This window comes from Podarcis bocagei, assembly GCF_964188305.1.
Source record: "Podarcis bocagei genome assembly, chromosome: 1".
NCBI classification, from domain to species: domain Eukaryota; kingdom Metazoa; phylum Chordata; class Lepidosauria; order Squamata; family Lacertidae; genus Podarcis; species Podarcis bocagei.
In genome coordinates, this window is record NC_138125.1 from 4,606,491 (window position 1) to 4,625,012 (window position 18,522).

At 43.8% G+C, this 18,522-nt stretch overlaps 1 protein-coding gene across 1 annotated transcript; it reads right to left on the bottom strand.

Moving 5' to 3' along the window:
- Positions 1–875: 875 nt before the first annotated feature.
- Positions 876–18,293, bottom strand: STYX (serine/threonine/tyrosine interacting protein). Its single transcript, XM_081194611.1, has 11 exons — positions 17,886–18,293; positions 12,703–12,735; positions 10,741–10,794; positions 8,738–8,835; positions 7,416–7,476; positions 5,623–5,659; positions 4,725–4,764; positions 4,584–4,634; positions 3,152–3,224; positions 2,292–2,376; positions 876–1,401 (listed from the first exon to the last, which is right to left on the bottom strand). The coding sequence occupies exons 1-11, from the start codon at positions 17,940–17,942 to the stop codon at positions 1,331–1,333; spliced, it is 660 nt and encodes a 219-aa protein (XP_081050737.1). The 5' UTR covers positions 17,943–18,293; the 3' UTR covers positions 876–1,330.
- Positions 18,294–18,522: the final 229 nt, after the last annotated feature.

Consider the following 18,522-nt stretch of genomic DNA (forward strand, 5'->3'; position numbering starts at 1 on the left):
AGGGGGGCTAATCCACAACTTAAAGTTCTAAATGAGATTGCCGATTCCATTGGCCTTTAAACTACAGTGGTGCCCCGCAAGACGAATGCCTCGCAAGACGGAAAACTCGCTAGACGAAAGAGTTTTCCGTTTTGGAGGTGCTTCGCAAAACAAATCTCCTATGGGCTTGCTTTGCAAGACGAAAATGTCTTGCGAGTTCCTGCGGGTTTTTTCCCTCCCCCCCCCCCTTTTTCTAAGCCTAAAAGCCGCTAATAGCGCTAATCCGTCAATGGGCTTGCTTTGCAAGACGAAAAAACCGCTAGACGAAGAGACTCACAGAACGGATTCTTTTCGTCTTGCGAGGCACCACTGTATAGCCAGGGAAAGGCGTGAGAGTCTCCCAGAGCCTGGTAAGCAAGGTGGAGAGCTTAAAAGCGCTCTGCCTTTCATAGGGAGCAAGGCACCAGCTCCAGAACAGTAGGGGTGGTCTTGCAGGGGCGGTTTTAGGGTTGTTTTGGCTGTACGTAATTTTGGCTGTACGTCCTTAAGCCTCACGTAAATTATGAATCATCTGTATAGGTTTGAAGAACAGAAAACCAAAAATACTGGCAATATGGCTAGAAGGCTACGTTCAGCAGTAAGGCTGTACAACCGCATTTGCCTGTTAGGAGTCAATTCTTGCGGATTTTCATAAAGCTGGGGGAAATTTATCTTCTTGGAGGCCTTTTCAGGGAAAAGCCAGAAAGGATCAAGGAAAGAGCAGCCATTTAATCTGGAAGAGACCTTGACTTTGCTCTTACGACTTCATGGTGGCCAAAACAATGATTTCCAATAGCTACTAAAACTTGTTTCCTTCTGCCTCAAGCCTTGGGAAATGAGACAAATACAACCCACAGTGAATTTTAGGAAGTTGTTTCTTTTCATTCTTTTCCTTTTTTTACTAAAGACTCTTGTTATAAATTACACAAATAACTTTATAAACAAATCATTCCCCCCACGTTTTGTTTAAGTAGTAACTTTATCAATACAAATAAAGAAATTTCAAGTATGAAAAGTGCATTATTGCAATAATACCTCTTTGCAAGTCCAAAGTCTTGGTTTAGGGTAAAACTATAAAGTGTAAAAAAAGGAGCAAAACAATCAGTGCCATCTAGTCAGTCAAGGAATCCAATACCCTTAACCGTGTTGCCTGGTGTGCTACTGGAGGGGCAGGTTTGCATAAGGAAGTTGGACTCGTCTCCCATTTTATATATATAAAAAATAGGTCTGGGTTGTTCATCTTGCTGACGTTCGCAGCTGCCATGAATAGAAATTTCCAGCCAGCAAGTCCAGAGTGCTGCTGCCCTTGCTGTCAACCGTTCTGAGCTGCGGCTTGCATATTGCTGATTTCCTCATCCTCTTCATGGGTTCGTTTCAGACTTCCTGCAAAACAGGTGGGGCAGGTGGAGAAGGTGGCTAAGAGGAAGGACAGAAACAAGCTTTCCAAAATGGTTTGAGTGGAACCAGACCTGTTCCACAAAACATTTTCATTTTGCTGCACAATTCCAATTAGAAGCCAATTTTTCTATCCTTGTTTTGCCCATTTTAAGCATCCAAAAGGAGTTAACAGCCTGTCTCCCTGTGCTTCTCTTCCTACTTCTGAAATAACTCATTTCAGTCATCATGTATTACAAGATTATTTAGTTTCAAGGGATTGCTGCAGAAGTTCAAATAGATTTAATCAAATATGAACCAGGTTGGTTTCTATCAGCTTTGAGTAGCTTCTCGTGGTAGTTCTTATACTCTGGATGTAGGCGTGGGGAACCTTTTCGATTCTACAGGCCAGAACCTCATCAGAAATGGACTAGGGGGGCACATTTGACAGGTGGGCGGGGCTGCATGCTTGTCAATCACAGGACATCAAGAAGTTGATAATTTGACCTTGACAGTTGCTGCTAAAACAATGTGTCCCCCCCTCCTTTTAGCAGGGAGTTTTGATGCATACACCTTCCTAATTAGGGAGGGGTTTGTATTGGGAGCAAGTGAAGGGGAGAAATACATGTACATGAAGAAGGGTAGACGATGTCCATACCGCCAGTACTACCTATTTTATTCTGGGTAGAGGTAGCAGTTAGCAAGGGATTGCATACAAATCTGACTCAGGAAGGAGTCTGCTTGGAATTCCCTGCTGAAAGGAAGGTTTCCCCCTTTGTTTTAGAGGGGATTACAATGCAAATCTTTGAGAAGGCAGGCTTGGCAGTGACTGCTCTGGAAATGTGCCCCTTGGGCTGAAAATGTTTCCCCGCCCCTGCTACACAGAAATACATGCTCACCCGTACTGACAGACAGTGATTGCTCCAGCTGCCGAGGAGACATCATCTGGATAGTTAACTTTGCTAGATAGATGGCTTCATATTCCTAAAAATAAAAAAAAAAATGAAGCAGCAGCAGAATGACTGGATTGGTACAAATGGGCAAGAATTCACCTGACATTGGGATCCTGGGATAAAAAGAACGAGAGGGCAGCTAAAGGAACATAAATGTTTACAGCCATGAAGGCTGGAATATTGCAAGAAACTGAGGTGAGGGAGGAGAAAGAGTGGTTCTGGATAAAAGTAATTGTTTCTATTTGGCTGACCTGAGCAGTTCCAGAAAGCCACACCCACTGTTTAGGGGCAGGCACCAGTGAGCTACTCAAGAGTCAACATGGACCAGGACTACACCTGGTCTACCTGTTCTGGTCTACCAGAGCAGAGCAGAAATGGGGCATCTGAGAGAATTTTGGACACTGTGGCTCCAAGAGATTTTATGCCACCTGCCTTAAGCTCAGCCATGTAAGGCACAGAGACCCCTGCTGTTGAGACCTACTGCTCTACACCGGCCAGCTGGTTATCAACATAAAGCTGATAAGTTGTTTATTAAATATCATTAATTTTAGGTATCTTATGCTTCTGTTTTACATATTTTACATTTGTTAGAATTGCTCACATCCTCAGTACAGCATCAAAGCAAACAAAATGATAGAAAAGGCCAAATACCGGTAATGTACCAATTAAAACTCCAAACAGTCAGGCAAGATATAATGAAGTTTTTCATTTAAGCCAATGTGTATCAGATACTTGGGGAGGCCGGGCCAGACCATCAGTACGAATATCATATTTCTACATCATCAACAGGTAGGAAAACAACTTACCTGAAGTTGATGAACAAATCCAGCATTGGGATTAATACAAAACCTTCTTTCTTGCACGTATGTAAATGCATCCCTACAAGAAAGAGATTCTCCATTTTCATCTTTAATACCAGTTTGCATTTGGTTTCTGACTCATTCTTTTGGTATTTACTTTCAGTTTAGCTATGCCTGTATTCTGCCTTCAAAAAGTTTAGAATGACATACAAGGGCTCCCATTCAGGAATTAGTCATGCCCAGACCTGCTTAACTCCATAAAGGCTTACAGCCAACAACAACTCTGTCCAGTTAGTTACTTAAACAGGTTTTCCTTATAGAAGATGCTGAGAACTGACCCTGCTGTTACATGTGAAATTTATGTTATAAGCATTAAACACTGAACAGAGGGCCAACTCAATGGGAACATCTGTTGTGCGAGGCCTGCCGAAGTGAAGAGGCCAACTGAAACTAAAACCTCACCCCACTCATCATCTTCATCCTCACAACAGTCCCATGTTGAGTGCCACTCCTATTTCACAGATGGGGAATTGAAGCTGAGAATACAATGATCCCCAAGCAGAAGTAGGACTTAAATCCAGGGACCCTGGCTAAATGTTCCATTCACTGGACCAAGACAGAGTTATTGTGCATAAGCTCACTTGCTTGGGACCCATCACACAAACCTCATCTATCTCAGGCTTCAAGTTCTCTATTAAAACATGAAACAGATGACCCACATAGCCAATCTTTATCCCCAAGAGTCCATTACCCCTAAGAAATTCTCGCTGGGATCAGAATTCTCTACAGATGTTTCAACCCCAGAATTCCCTTGCCCTACAGCATATCCAAGACCTGTTTTGTCTCTGGCTGTCATTCCAAAGTCAGGTGTACTGCAAGCACTGCACTCTATGTCAGCTGAGGTGGCGATGGAGGAGTAACAAGGCATGAGCATACTGGAGGCAATCAGTACTGGAGGAAAGTTCTGTGCAGAGGGAACATGCACACCTTTCACTAAAAGATCTTGGTCTTTTTGCTGGGAGAGGTCACAGCACCAGTAGCAAGTGTTACAACCACCACCATCACAAAGGCTGAGAAAGGGGAGAGAGAAGGAGAAACTTGGCCTGGCACTGAAAGAACACAGCAGACACATAGGCCTGTTTTGCCAACTTCAGTCAGCAATATTTTATGGCAGTTTTTTTGAATAAGTTGCACAATATTGATCAAGTTGTACAACTCTTTTTAATCCCTTCTTGTTGTAAAGCAGGGTCCCACTCAGCTAGTCACTAGACATGGAGAGCTGCATTAACAACAAACTACAACTAGATGGCCCTTGTGGTCCCTTCCAATTCTACAGTAGAATCATTCAAGATTCCCATTTTGGCCATGCCATGACGCAGCGGTTGAAGACCAATATCCTCTCCAAGGGATGGAAAGCAGTTTAAAATCACTTCTGTACCTGTACTTCACTCCAAATGTTTCCATAATATATGCAATAACTAAGGCAGCACTGAAAAACAGAAAACAAACCAACAAAAGCAAGTTAAGATATGTCAGCCATGCCTTGGGATATTTTCTTAAAATAAGTGAGCCTTGTTACCTTCTAGAAATCCCCGCGTTCCCATGGACAAGAACTTTTCCTGAGAATGAAAAGAATTGCTTTACACAAAGCAGCCGGAGCTTTTACAGGCATTTTGTATTGTTTGTACTATTTAGTTTATATCCCACCATTCAGTCCTCAACAAGATCCAAACACGTAACGTCCAGTGGGCTCTTCTTATATTAAAATTAATTTAAATCATTAGCAGAACCAAAAACAGTCAGTAGCAAAATCAGCATAAACATCTTAAAACACATATAAGCAGGAAGCAGAGTTCGAGCCTCAGGAACTTTATTTCCTTCCGCATTACCTGCTATGTGGTATGTACCCCAATGAGCCTCCAAGGAATCTGGCCAGTAAGGCTTAACTAGATAACACCAACTATCACTACACATCTTATAGCATTCACAAGAGGGACTGTATCCCAGTCCATTACCAAGTACATCGACCCCATCTGTATTTAGGTAAAGGTAAAGGGACCCCTGACCGTTAGGTCAAGTTGCGGACGACTCTGGGGTTGCGGCGCTCATCTCACTTTATTGGCCGAGGGAGCCGGCGTACAGCTTCCGGGTCATGTGGCCAGCAGGACTAAGCCGCTTCTGGCGAACCAGAGCAGCGCATGGAAACGCCATTTACCTTCCCACCGGAGCGGTACCTATTTATCTAATTGCACTTTGACGTGCTTTCGAACTGCTAGGTTGGCAGGAGCAAGGACCAAGCAACGGGAGCTCACCCCTTCGCGGGGATTTGAACCGCTGACCTTCTGATCCTAGGCTCTGTGGTTTAACCCACAGCGCCACCCGCGTCCCTTCATCTGCATTTACATGTAGCTAAAATGCAACACATTTGCATCAAGCATCTGGTAAATTAGGTGGACAAGCAAAGTGAGCATACATACCTCCGGTTTGTAAACTCCCATCAATAAATGCCTTAGTCTAAAGAAAAACATAACAGACACAGATTCCGTTCCAATTACTGCCATCTCGAAGAGTTCTTAACACAAATGCAGCCTATTTGTGTGTTCTAGAGTATCATGCACTTGAGGAAATTGTAAATAACGTGGGCCCCAAAAGATTTATAATATGAAGACTTAAAACATTTAGCAACCATTGATCATATTCATATTTATACTGTATTCTTGCTAACAGAACGCCAATACAAAAAAATGCTTAAATGCACCTGCTTTTAAAAAGCACCCTAAAAACACCTGCTGCTTTCAAGTTGCTTTACATTGATAGCAGCAGATGCAATGGTTTAAAACTACTTCCTCAGAATCCAGTGTACAGCAACTCAAAGGCCCTGAAAGGTGCAACTAGATTCCCACACGTGGTGTTTGTAGCCCTAGTTATATTTATATTTTGCTATGGACATCAACATTCTCACAGGAACACTTCCGAGCGGAAAGATGTGTTTTGTAACTCATGGATGTGTGCAATCAAGGTATTTCCTGCCAGGCCAGAAAAATAGTGTGAAGATTTAAACTGCTCATAAAATGTTGACAGCACTTGGGTTACAGACTACCAGTGATGTTTATCTACCCCAAAACCTAAACAATGACTTTAGCTACTGCATTTCTTTTGAATTCTGATTACTGTTTATCATTTTTATTGTGGATAGTATCACAGGCAACTCCCCGTTTGTGCAGGGATTGCGTTCCAGTCATGGCACAGCCAGCCCCCAACCCCGTTCTGCCCCCTTCCAGGGCCAAAAACTGCACTCACGTTGGCAGTCACGCACAAACGAGCACGTGCAAAATTATCACTGCCCATATTTCTGCTGTTAGCCTCCCTGGGCACTTTTAGTGGAAAAGCAGAATAAAAATATGTAAAATAAATAACTTTTTCAGTGCTCAGTTTTATGGCAAGAATTAACACCCAAGATTCATTAAAAAGTTTTTAAAGTGACATGGCAATTTAACAGGGCAGAACGGAAGTGGGGAGGGGGGATTCCTCCTAACATAATTATTGTTAAGATGTTGTGGGGGTGGGACAGCAGAATGGAGAGCTCATTATTTTTATTAAGGTTTTAGTGCTCCTTGTCTTGAAGCAGCAGCAAGGGGTCCTAGAAATATGAAACTCCCTAGCCAGCTTGGCCTGGCACAAGTATTCAGACATCCGCATAGCCATTTCAAGAGGCTCCCTCCATTACCAACAGTTCACAAGAAGTCAGTGGAGTGCACTTTCAGCAGATGCCTGCCATGGACAATGGCCATCCAAGGGGCAGGAGAGAACAAAGTGCAGAAAGTAAAAAGACAGATGCTGAGAAAGCAACTCAGATATCTTGCACAGAGTGAATAGCAAGCAGACACAGCCATTTTTGAGCTGAGAATTGCATTCTGTGACCCGTCCCCCTTAATATCTGATATGACAGTTACCATGGGTACAATTCACTGGGAAGTTTCTCCGGCATGCTAAAATGAAAGGGAATCCTGCAAAAGCACTTTTATGCAGGAGAACTTCCCAGAGGACTGTACCCATGGCAACCAGAAATACTACCAGTCAGGGGCTTATCCACAAGACCATTAAATTAGGTGGACATTGCGGGAAGAATTATTTATCAATTTAGCTGAACTGCTTCAGAGATGGATTGTTTCTTCTCTTTCACTCGCACATTGGGCTGCATTTGCTCACATGATTTCTGAAAGATATTAGGATGAAAGAGTTTAACTCACAAGTCATGCTGAACACTTACCGTCGGGAAAAATCTGATTATATTTTCAATGGGATGATCTGCAATATCCAAGACTAAATACCTACAATTAAAGTAAGTGTGTTAAGTACACAACCAGAATCTTCTAGAACATAACATTCTCATCTTCTAGAACATTAACACCCAGCCTGAAAAATGTTTCTTTTATCATTTGAAGCGGATATAAATATTATATATATTATATAATATAAATATAAAAGTTAAAAGGTCCAACATATTGTTCTGTAACGGAATGTACGATAGCCAAATGAGCCCTTCTCTGTTGTAGCAAAATTCCCTCATGAAACCCATGAGGCAAGACTTCAGGAGAATTTCAGGAGAAAAACTACTAGCAGAGTAAGGTTCTATCCTCCATTCTCTTCACTGCTGCAAAACAGCTCTAAAGACTGATCTGCATTCCAGGGCAAGCAGGGCTGGGAAAGACTATCTGAAAGCATGGGAGAGCCACTGCCAGTCAAAGCAGAAAGTACTGGAGGGCTGCAGAGGGGAAAGGGAATAGCTGAAAATTGCTTCCTTCTTCATTTCACTGAGGGAAGTCGTACTGCCAGCTGAGCAACCCTTGTTGGGCTATCGCCACATGCAGCTGCGGTGTAACATGTACAGTGGTACCTCAGGTTACATATGCTTCAGGTTACATATGCTTCAGGTTACAGACTCCGCTAACCCAGAAACAGTGCTTCAGGTTAAGAACTTTGCTTCGGGATGAGAACAGAAATCGTGTTCCGGCGGCGCGGTGGCAGCAGGAGGCCCCATTAGCTAAAGTGGTGCTTCAGGTTAAGAACAGTTTCAGGTTAAGAACGGACCTCCGGAACGAATTAAGTACTTAACCCGAGGTACCACTGTACTTTGGTCCTTAGGCTTCCTGTCTTTGAACACCAGTTGTGGTCAAGTTCAACAGGAATCACTTTCAGCCACGTTTGAAAAGAATACAGTGCAACTGTGGGAAGGACTATGTCAGGGATGAGAAACCTCAGGGGTGGGGGCCGAATGTGCACCCCAATCTCTCTATCTGGCCCTTGGAATACCCCAGCCACACCCCTCACTGTCCCTGCTTCCTCCCCAAAGCATTTTGCCTTGTCCTTACAGCAATCTCATTCCTCACAGGAAGTCATAAAGAAGTTCTTGCACCTGTCTTTCTGACATTCACGCTATGCAATATACCTGCCAACTATTGCGATCTACTGAAACGTTTAAGCATTACCTGCAATCTTGCTTTGCAGTGTAAAGACTGAAAACTACACTAGCACAACAAGCACACATTGAACATGACGTATTTTCACAACATTGATTTATAGGTTACTTACCTAAATAACTGCTGGAAGTTTGGTTTAATAAAGTTTGCTTCAATATTTTGTCGTATGCATATTACATGGGTAATTCCATGTTTCTGAAGTATAGGTAGCTGCAAAATGAATGTTTGAAAAAGCGAAAGCTCCTTTAAACTAGCATACAGAGTAATAATATTGCATTATGACTAGCTGATAGCTTTATTAAGACACTTTATTAAGACAATATATTTAGATATTTAAAATGTTCAGTAAGACCATGAAGGCTTAAAACCAAACACACACAACAAATTCATTCTTGTGGCCAGTGCAAAACAAGCCGGAAGCCTGCAAAGTTACTGTGTGGCTTTGTTTTAAAAAGGTGACTTTGTTTAAAGCTGACAAAAACTCAGGAGGAATTACTTTTCCACATTCATTTGAACCTTTCAAAATAGGCTGGACAAGCTTCTGGTCGTTTTGGGTTGGCAGAAAGGTGCAGCTCATCAATAAACAGTGCAATTCTATTCAAAGACAATTAACATTGTGTCAGAAAGTGTGCATTTTGCAGTTTGTTTATTTAAAACACCTTTCTCTGTCTTTCCTCAAGCAGAGTCCAAATAGCAAACAGTAGAAAATTAAAATGTTACGGGGGGAAATTTACACATTACAATCAAGGAGAAGGAATTTATATTGGTTTATATGTATCAATAATTGTGTATTAATGTAAGATTTTTATATGTAACTGTATTTTTGTAAAATTTGTTGTTGTTCAAGTTATTGTGGTTGTTATTGAATTTATATACCGCCCTATGCCCGCAGGTCTAAGGACAGTTTACCAAATAAAATCAGAATATAAAACCACAAAATACAGAATTAAAATGAAACCAACAACCCAATAACACCCCCAAACAACCACCACCACCCATTAGTGGCATAGTGGTCTACTGCAGCTTTAGGGATTTTTTTAATACCGCTTAAGTTTTTTTATATTATAAGTGGCACAGAAATGGACAGGAAGAGGGAGATCAGGAGGAGTGGGGGATATTGAAACCAGTTCCTTCTCATGGCCAGGTCACTTCCTGCTGAGATTAAGCTTTCAACACTTTTTCTCCTCTGCAGAGGCAGGGGACCTATTAAGATAGTCTGCCCTAGGAGGCTGATGGATCCAAAGAATTTCCAGATAGCTGATATGATTGGCGCTCCTGTCAAAGCCCTGGCTAGCCTCTGGAACACCCAAAGGGCTTGGGCCATTGACATGATCACCCTGAGTGCCTTTTCCCTCTTCATTACGCCCATTTGGCTCCCCACAGTACTCCAGAGCTTAGGCTAAGGAAACAAATTGGGGCACTGCTCAAACACGAGTGGAGGAAAATTCCAGTAAAATGCAATTGAACAATGGGCCTACCCAGCAGCAGTGAAGGCAGCTAAGAAAGTATGCTTTGCGGTCTCCATTGCATCCTAACTGAGCCATCCAGCAGAGCATTTCTGGGTGGTGCAGGGCCTTTTAGTCTGGCCCAAAGGAGGTGACAGAACTGACGGCAGCTTACTGTGACTTGTTTGCAAAGCATTTTGAGGATCATAAAATCATTTGCATCCACACCGGGACCGCGACTCCATGTACAGCAGATGAACCTTGAGAGGTATCAGAGCACCGTCTAGTTCTGTTATGCTAGATGAGTTTTAGTTAGTAAGGACCGATGATGTGGACAAGGTGCTTAGTTTGGTCAGGGCAACCATTTGCGCTCTAGACATGCAGAGCTGACACACAGGGAAGAAACCTCCTTGCATGTCAGTTCTGCTGGCTCTTTGGGACCTCTTTGGGCTTTGGGGTGGGTCTCCTCTTTGAACCACTAGGACTCTCCAGTGTGCTCCCCATTATATACAATTTTGGGTATGCGTGCAGGGGCCTGGAACCACCATCTAATTTGGGAGTCCCCTGTACTACTAGTACAAGGTCTGTTCAAGATTAGTTCCTGTACCTTTTTTTCCTAGAAAAAAGCACCAGTGACCAGCATTAAAATATTCTAGAAAGACACACCTACCTTGCTTTTCATAGCTGAAGAATACGGGCCCAGGAACAACCCAGGTAAAATTTCCTTTAAAAAAAGGAGAGAGAAAGAGAGGAATAAAAACTCAATCTACCTCAGTAATCTGTTAGAAGCTACACAAGCCCAACACTAGCAGTAGAGTTTAATTACACTAGTATTAACTGGATGCATATATGGGATCTGGAAAGAGCTCTGCGGTTTTACCTGAGAAATGGGTACTTTTTTCCAGTATTGCTGGCACTGGGGCTATAAGGGAATCTTTCACAACAGAAACATAGGAGATGAGAAAATCCCCAGCCACCCACTAAGCTTGCAAAGGACAATGACAGAGAGAAAACCACAAGCACACTTCTTGGTATTGACTAACAGAATTCAGGCACAATATAATAAAAGGTTTATGAGAAAGGCATTTATTCTTTGCTGATAAATGACTTGGTATATTCTGCCTGAGAGCAGGGGGAGAGAGAAACATGAACAAGTTTGAGGTGACAGAGAGGTGGAGAGAAAAATCTAAGCAGCAGGGAGCTTCCTGCCGCCAAGGTAATAATATCCCAGAATAAGATTCCAGGAACTGTCTTGCCTCACTGAAGCTGCAACTCAAGCTTCCCTCCCCCACCAGCTCCTTCTAGACTAGAATGCTTCTCTTGCCTGTAATCCTCAAAGGCTTCTCAAAGCCTTCAAAGGTTTGAATGTAACAGGACTGAGATAAATGCACATCACTGACAGTATAGTTGCTCTATGCTAAATGCAGAAGAAAAGGATGTGCGATCTTACACATAGGTTAACGTACCACCCCACTTTTTCATTGAATAGCTTCCTCCTTATCTGATACTACCTTACCATCACTCTGAACTAGATAATCTACAACCAAGATTCTCCAATACCCAGTATGCGGCTTGCTTACTTGAGCCATTTGGATTGTTTTACTTAACTATTTCTCGAGGTTCCTGCAATACAAGAGGTGTACTCTCTTTTCTGGGAGAGCTTCTGGCTGCTTAACATGAAAATCCAACAAGCAAACCATAATTCACTGCATCTCAATGCTAGAAAGAGCTTTTCCTGACTTTTTTTGCATGCCATGCAAACCACTTCTTGTGAACAAAGCCTACATCTACAAGAAATAATGAGGGCTTCCCCTGTTAGTGTTCTCTATCCAGCAAAAAGACTTAGAATTTAGGAAGTTTCCTATGCAAACTGCAAGTTTAGGAGCGAGTTGCAATAGCCTATTAACATTTTAATTTTACTTTGCTGAGGCATCTGCCAATCCAGACAAATTCACTTTATTTCTCCCTTCACTAAATATGACCAGTACTTAGCAACCTACAGAATTGTTGTCTTACTCTTAAATTTAGGAACAAATTCAGTGAGTGTTACAGCATGAGCATCAGCTTTCCCTACTGTTCACAGACCAGGAGAGAAACAGCAACTTCCAAACAAAGAAATAGTGGCCCCTGCAGGCTCCCGGAACATGTGGAGAGGAGAATGAGTGACAGATATGTGCAGAGAGCAGCCAACTGGCCAGGAGCAAAGATAGCAGAGACAACCATTTTTTGAAGGAAGGTTAGGGCTGGGAATTGCCCACAAGGCCCAAAAAGACAGCGAGGAAAGGGAAGGTCACAGATCTGGGGACCTTGAGTAGGTCTCTCTCAACTGGACATTAATGCAAGACAATGCCTAGATGAATGAGAGAAACTGGGTGTGAGTCTAGGGCAAAAAAGGAAGGTAACAAATCTCTTGGTAGCCCAAAACTGCACTTGGAATTACAACTATCCCTGTGTGTTAGTCCTGTCATTCCAAGTCCTCTCTTGGGTGTTTCCAGAGCAATCGTCCCCAGTGTACCTCTGCAGCACACCTGAGTGTCTCAGGGCATATGGTTTTGCTAAACCCTAGCAGCAGCAGCACCACCAAGTATCTAATGAACCAGGAGCTAGCTTTGATTAAAAGAAACAGCCATACCTGCATCTCTCTTCTCATCGGATATGTCCAGTCCTAGAGAGAGAAAAATGCAGTGTTCACTTAACAATCATTTTCAGTATTGCCCTTAAGAGAACCAACTGTTTTTCAAGGAAAATCTGGTAGACGCAATGTTTTTAAGTCTTTGAACTGGGTGGAAAAGATACACACATATATAACACGATCTAAGTTACATCTTATTCAACATGTTAAATTGTGTATATTTCTCATCATAATTACAGTTTGAATAGTGAATGATGAATTATAGCTTCAATCACATAAAAACTAGCAGAAACTTCACAGACTGTCAACAAAAAGGAGTCTTGCAAATTACAACTTTTATATAGGCAAAGCAAAAGAATACACATTTATTCAGTTAGCAAGTAGTTAAATTCCAGATCCTGAATAGACATGTTTTTCAGACATCAAACAGACTTTTACTTCATCATCAAAAAGGCATTCTGAGATTCAACAGAACATTTAAGTGTGCTTGGAATCAAAAGACTACACAGAGTGGAAGTTTTGTAATGTCAAGGGTGCTAGCTACCACAAAAAGCATATCTAAGAGTTGTTAGAAATGACAAGAGCGGCAGCAAGAATTTTTATCAAGTGCTGATTTTTGTCTGTTGAAATCAACATTATTAACTCTCCCCCCCCCCAAAGGATGTGCTCTACAGGGAGCTCTCTGCCTGTTGGCAGACCAACTCTGCATTACCAAGATGTCTGCAAACATGACATGAAGACTGGCAACATTAACTCCACAGTCCGCAGCAGAGCACAGAGAGACACAGAAACGAGACACCTTCATCTGCCCCAGCTGCAACAGATATTTGGCAACCTGCTTTTTATAGAATATTTACAAATCTAGAAAGTGTTGAATGAACAACAGTTAAGTGCAAAAGGTCAGCTGTTAGTTTCATATTAAAATATGAACATATCTTGCTAAAAACTGATTTAGAAGCACATGCATTAAATATTACTCATACTGTTGCTACAAATTCACTATTTTTGGTCTGTTCCTACCAATGAGCTTTCACAGAATTCTGGCATTTGCTATGATTGTGTATTTTAAAGGGGAATTACAGTTAAATGCAGATCATGCAAATTCTGATTACCGCTCTTTGTTTACATATTTATTAAATACTTCAACAGGCTATGGTGTCTTAGAGAATTTAATGTGGACAATCACAACAGGTTTGCAATCTAACAATTGGATAAGCTGCACTATTCGATTTGAACAAATGCTAGGTTTTATCTGTCACTCCAAAATGATATTTTAAGGTTTTAATAAAGTTCTGCTTATCTCATGCCTTTGAAATGGAGTTGGTTCCATTTTGAAAAATCTAAACTTCATAAAACCTGCCCAGATATATGCCTCACACAGTATAGGCGTGTGGTCTTGTCAGATTCTCTCCAAGAGTATCTGCAAGTCAGCATCTGACCATGGTTCAAATGTGATGTGGTCAAAATGAATGACTCTGTATCCCAACAATATGATAGTAATGATGCATTATAAGCCCTGTAAATTGGAAGGAATGGAGGACTTGTAATTTTACCTCCTCTATTTATGAGCTCCAGGGTACATTGCTGTGTCTGGATCTTCAAATAGCAACAGTGGCTTAGAACATTTTTCTCCAGCACCTCCAGATGAGAAGATTGCTGGGCTTTCCCCCCCAGACTAAGATGTACCAACTGCTATTCATGATTTAAAACCTCAAGACTTGGTTATTGCAACATGCTCAGCATAGACCTGCTCTTCCTTTATTCAGGACTGTAGCTGATGCAGAACTAAAAAGGATGGAGAGCCAATAAAATCAGTAATCCTGCATCTATTTTAAAGCTTCCCACAATTTAATGTACTGGTTTTAAAACAGGGTTTAAAAGGTTGGACTATAGTTTAATCAGTCTTAGAAACTCAATATTAGCTAGGCACCATATAGCTCCTTAAACCAGGGTTATAGTCACAAAACGGAATGTCAAGTTGCCATTTTTGGGCCAGATGGCTCGAAAATCGTATTTTTCAATACGGCTTTTTGGTTCCTGAAATTTGTTCTGATTATGTAGGTAAAATATCAAGGATAGAATTCTACAGGATGCGGCATGAGTGTATGAAAACGGTCAAGATCCCATGATCCCCAGGCATGCATCTCCAGATGGTGGAGATGTCAGGCACCATCCTGGTGCCCAGGCAGCTTCACTTGGTCGCAAGTGGTAGGGGGTTGGACTCGATGGCCCTTGTGGTCTCTTCCAACTCTATGATTCTAAGAGTCAGGCGCAAAATGCGCCTGGCAAATTTGGAACACTGATTTTAATTTCTGTTTTTCTTTTGTCCCCTAACAAGATATGTCGGCTGAGGAGAAACTCCTGCATGGAACTGCCCCTCCATGAAGCAGGCTGGCCAGCAAGGGCATGAAGGACAGCATTTTCTGGGTGCCCCCCCCATACTTTTTAAAAGTACCAGTACTTTAATACATCACACAGCTGACTGAGTTGGGGCAATGGGGAAAACCTTACATTCCTTACAAAGCACAATTATTGCTAAACAGGGATGGTAAAACAAACAGCAGTTAAGATCATTCTGGATTCTGAAAGGAAATGGGAGAGTCTAAAAATAGAAATGAAGTACAGCATGATTGTTTGCGCATAGGGGTGTGTGAAACAGTAGGAAGCACCAAGTGGGGCTGTACATGAGATAAAGTTTAAGACCACCACTTAGGATTTATTATATCTTAATTTTATTGTCTGCTGTTTTATTGCAGGTGGGCATTTTACTGGCCTGCAACTTGCTTTTGGTGTAATATATAAGGTGATGAAAAAAGAGCTGACAAACACAAGTATGAGCTGACAAACACAAGTAGGAATGAGCAAAGGTACACACCACTGGGTAAGGTTTCCCAATAAACCTTTGTCAGGTAGAAGCAGCTAAACAGGAGAGAATGAGATGGATGCTGGCAGTGACAAAATCCTGGAATTCTCTAGGGTGAAGGACTGAATAACATGGACCTTCAAAAACCTGCTGTATGGGACTATAGGCACATGTAGTCCAGGATTCTACTCTCAGAGGACGACTAGATGCCTCTGGGATGCCTGCCAGCAGGATATGAATGCAACATGAGCACAGCAACTGCCTCTAGTAATGCACAGCCATCATAGAATAATCAAATTGTTGAGTTGTAAGGGATCCCAAGGGTAGTTCAACCCCCTGCAATACAGGAATGACAACCAAACATTCCTTGAGAGATGGCCATCCAACCCCTATTTAAAAACTTCAAATGATATAGAGTTCACCACTTTCTGAGGTAGCCCTTTCCACTGCTGAACAGCTCTTGCCATCAGAAAGTGCTTCTTAATGTATAGCTGGCATTTCCTTTCTTGTAATTTGAATCCATTGGTTCGAGTCCCCCACCCCCACCCTGCAGAAAACAAGCCTGCTCCATCTTCCATGTGACAATCCTTCAGATATTTGAAGATGGCTCTCATATCTCCTCTCAAGTCTCCTCTTTTCCAGACTAAACATCTCCTTCAAGCATTTCTCGTAAGGCTTGGTTTCCAGACCCTGGCTCATATTGGTTGCCCTCCTCTGCACACATTCCAGCTTGTCAATATCCTCATTAAACTATGGTGCCCAGAACTGGACAAAGCACTCCAGGTGGGTTCTGACCAAGGCAGAATAGGGTGGTACAATTTCTTTCCTTGATCTGGACACTACTTCTGTCAGGCTAGAATTGCACGTGTTTTTTTGCTGTTGCATTGTACTGACTGATGAAAAGTAGCCATTGATAATCACACCCTCCGTGAATTTGTCTAAACCAGTTTTAAAGCAAACCATCCTTGGTGGCCATCACTGCATCTTATTATAGTGACTTCTGCAACTGAATATGCACTGTGTGAAGTACTTCTTTTTACCTGTCCTGAATACTGAACATTTAGCTTTGCAGAATGATCCTTTTTTTTGGCACCGAGTATAAAAACTTTTCTCTATCCAATTTCACTATAATTTTTTTAACCCTCTTATGCGCCTTTTCTCTAAATTAAAAAGCCTTAAATGTCACAACTTTTCCACATAGGAGAGTTGCTGCAGCCACTTGATCATTTGGGTTGCCCTTTCCCAGTTTTTCCAGTGCCACAATAGCCTTTCTGAGGTGAGGCAAACAGAATTGTACACAAACCACAGATCTGCGTAAGGGCTTTTTGTTATGGGCAACCTTATTTCCCAAGGATCCCTAACATGGACACCTCCTTTTACACATACTGGGTTTACCTTTTCATCTAACCATCCTCCACGACCCCAATACCTCTTTCCTGGTCACTTCAAGCCCTGACCCACAACCAGCATTATAGGGTGGAAGAAAGAGAACATCACTCTTTACGCGGTGTTGCTGTATTCTCCCGTTTTTTGTAGTAAACGGATGCTGAGTCAAATGCACCCATGTAGTGTGAAGAGTCACACACACCCATTCAGGGCAGAATGGAAAAAGGAGATGAGTTGTGGGACTTCCCAAAAGAAGCTGCAGGCAGTGGCATAGCGTGGGGGGTGCAGGGGGGGCTGGCCGCACCGGGCGCAACATCTGGGGGTTAGGGGGCGCAAATTACTTGCCTTGCCCCGGGTGCTGACAACCCACGCTACGCCACTGGCTGCAGGCTACAAAATGTTAACCACTCCCCCCTCCAAACACACACACACACACACCAGCACTGCCACAATGGTGTGGCATAAAAATTACGCCAGATCTAATAGGGTGAAGAGAGAACATATGAAATACACACACATATGCACATACACACACAATCACACGTAGGAACACGGGGCGCTGGATGAACCACAACGCGACACGCCCCAACCGAGAAAGGTGTCTCTCCCAATTCACACACCCCCAAAACGGGAGGAAGTGGGGGGGGGGGCGAACCCTTGAAGCCCGACAAGGGTCCAGACACCCAAGGGTGGGAGGAGTCCATTATCAAGGTCGGTTCCTGAAGCCCCCCCCTCATTGCAAGCGACCCCCCCCTTCCCACGACGGTTGCGTGTGTGTGTGTGCAAGTAGTAGTAGAGGACAGACAGCACAGCCCGCCTAGTGACCGATTCCAGCCATTGAGATGCTGAGGCGTCGGGAGGGGGGAGGGAAAGGCGGGCAGGGGGAGAGGAGGGGGAGTAGAAGAGGACCCTCGCCGCCGCCCCCCCAGCTCACCTCAGAGTCCTCTTTGGGCTGCGGCAGCGCGGGGAAGACCGGCTTGGCGAGCTCCATGGCCTCTGGTCTCCCCCTCGTGCCTCTCCCTCCCTCCCTCAGGCGCTCTCCTTCCCCTCAGGCGGTCAGTGGGGCAGGAGCAGGACGTCGTCGTCGTCGTGGTGGGCGGCGGGCCTCGGCGCTCGGGAGGCGGCCAGGGCGAGGGCGGCGGGGAAGCGACAAGGCGAGGGAGGAGAGAGAAGCAGCGGCGGAGGGAGCGGCGGCGGCGGCTCGCGCCCAGCCGCCATGCCGCTGGCTGGGCTTGGTCGGCGGCCCCTCCTCCTCCTCGGTCGGTCGGTCGGTCTGAGGGAAGGCCGGCCGCTCCGCTGCTGCTTCTCCCCTCCTTCTTGCCCCCGCCCCCTCACAGGAGCCCCGCGCGCTCCGCCCGTGCGCCGCCCCCTCCTCTTCCTCCTCCTCAGGCACCAACTGTCGCTGGCTGAGGCGAGCCGGCCGGGAAAAGGGAGGGGGCGTGGCGCCAGAGACGTGCCGTAAAAGGAGTGGGCGGGGCGCACGGAGACCCCGAGCGGGGAAAGAGGAGGTGGGCGTGGCCCTAGGAAGGGGTGTACATAAAAGGAATGGGCGTGGCAAAGAGCGGGACGTA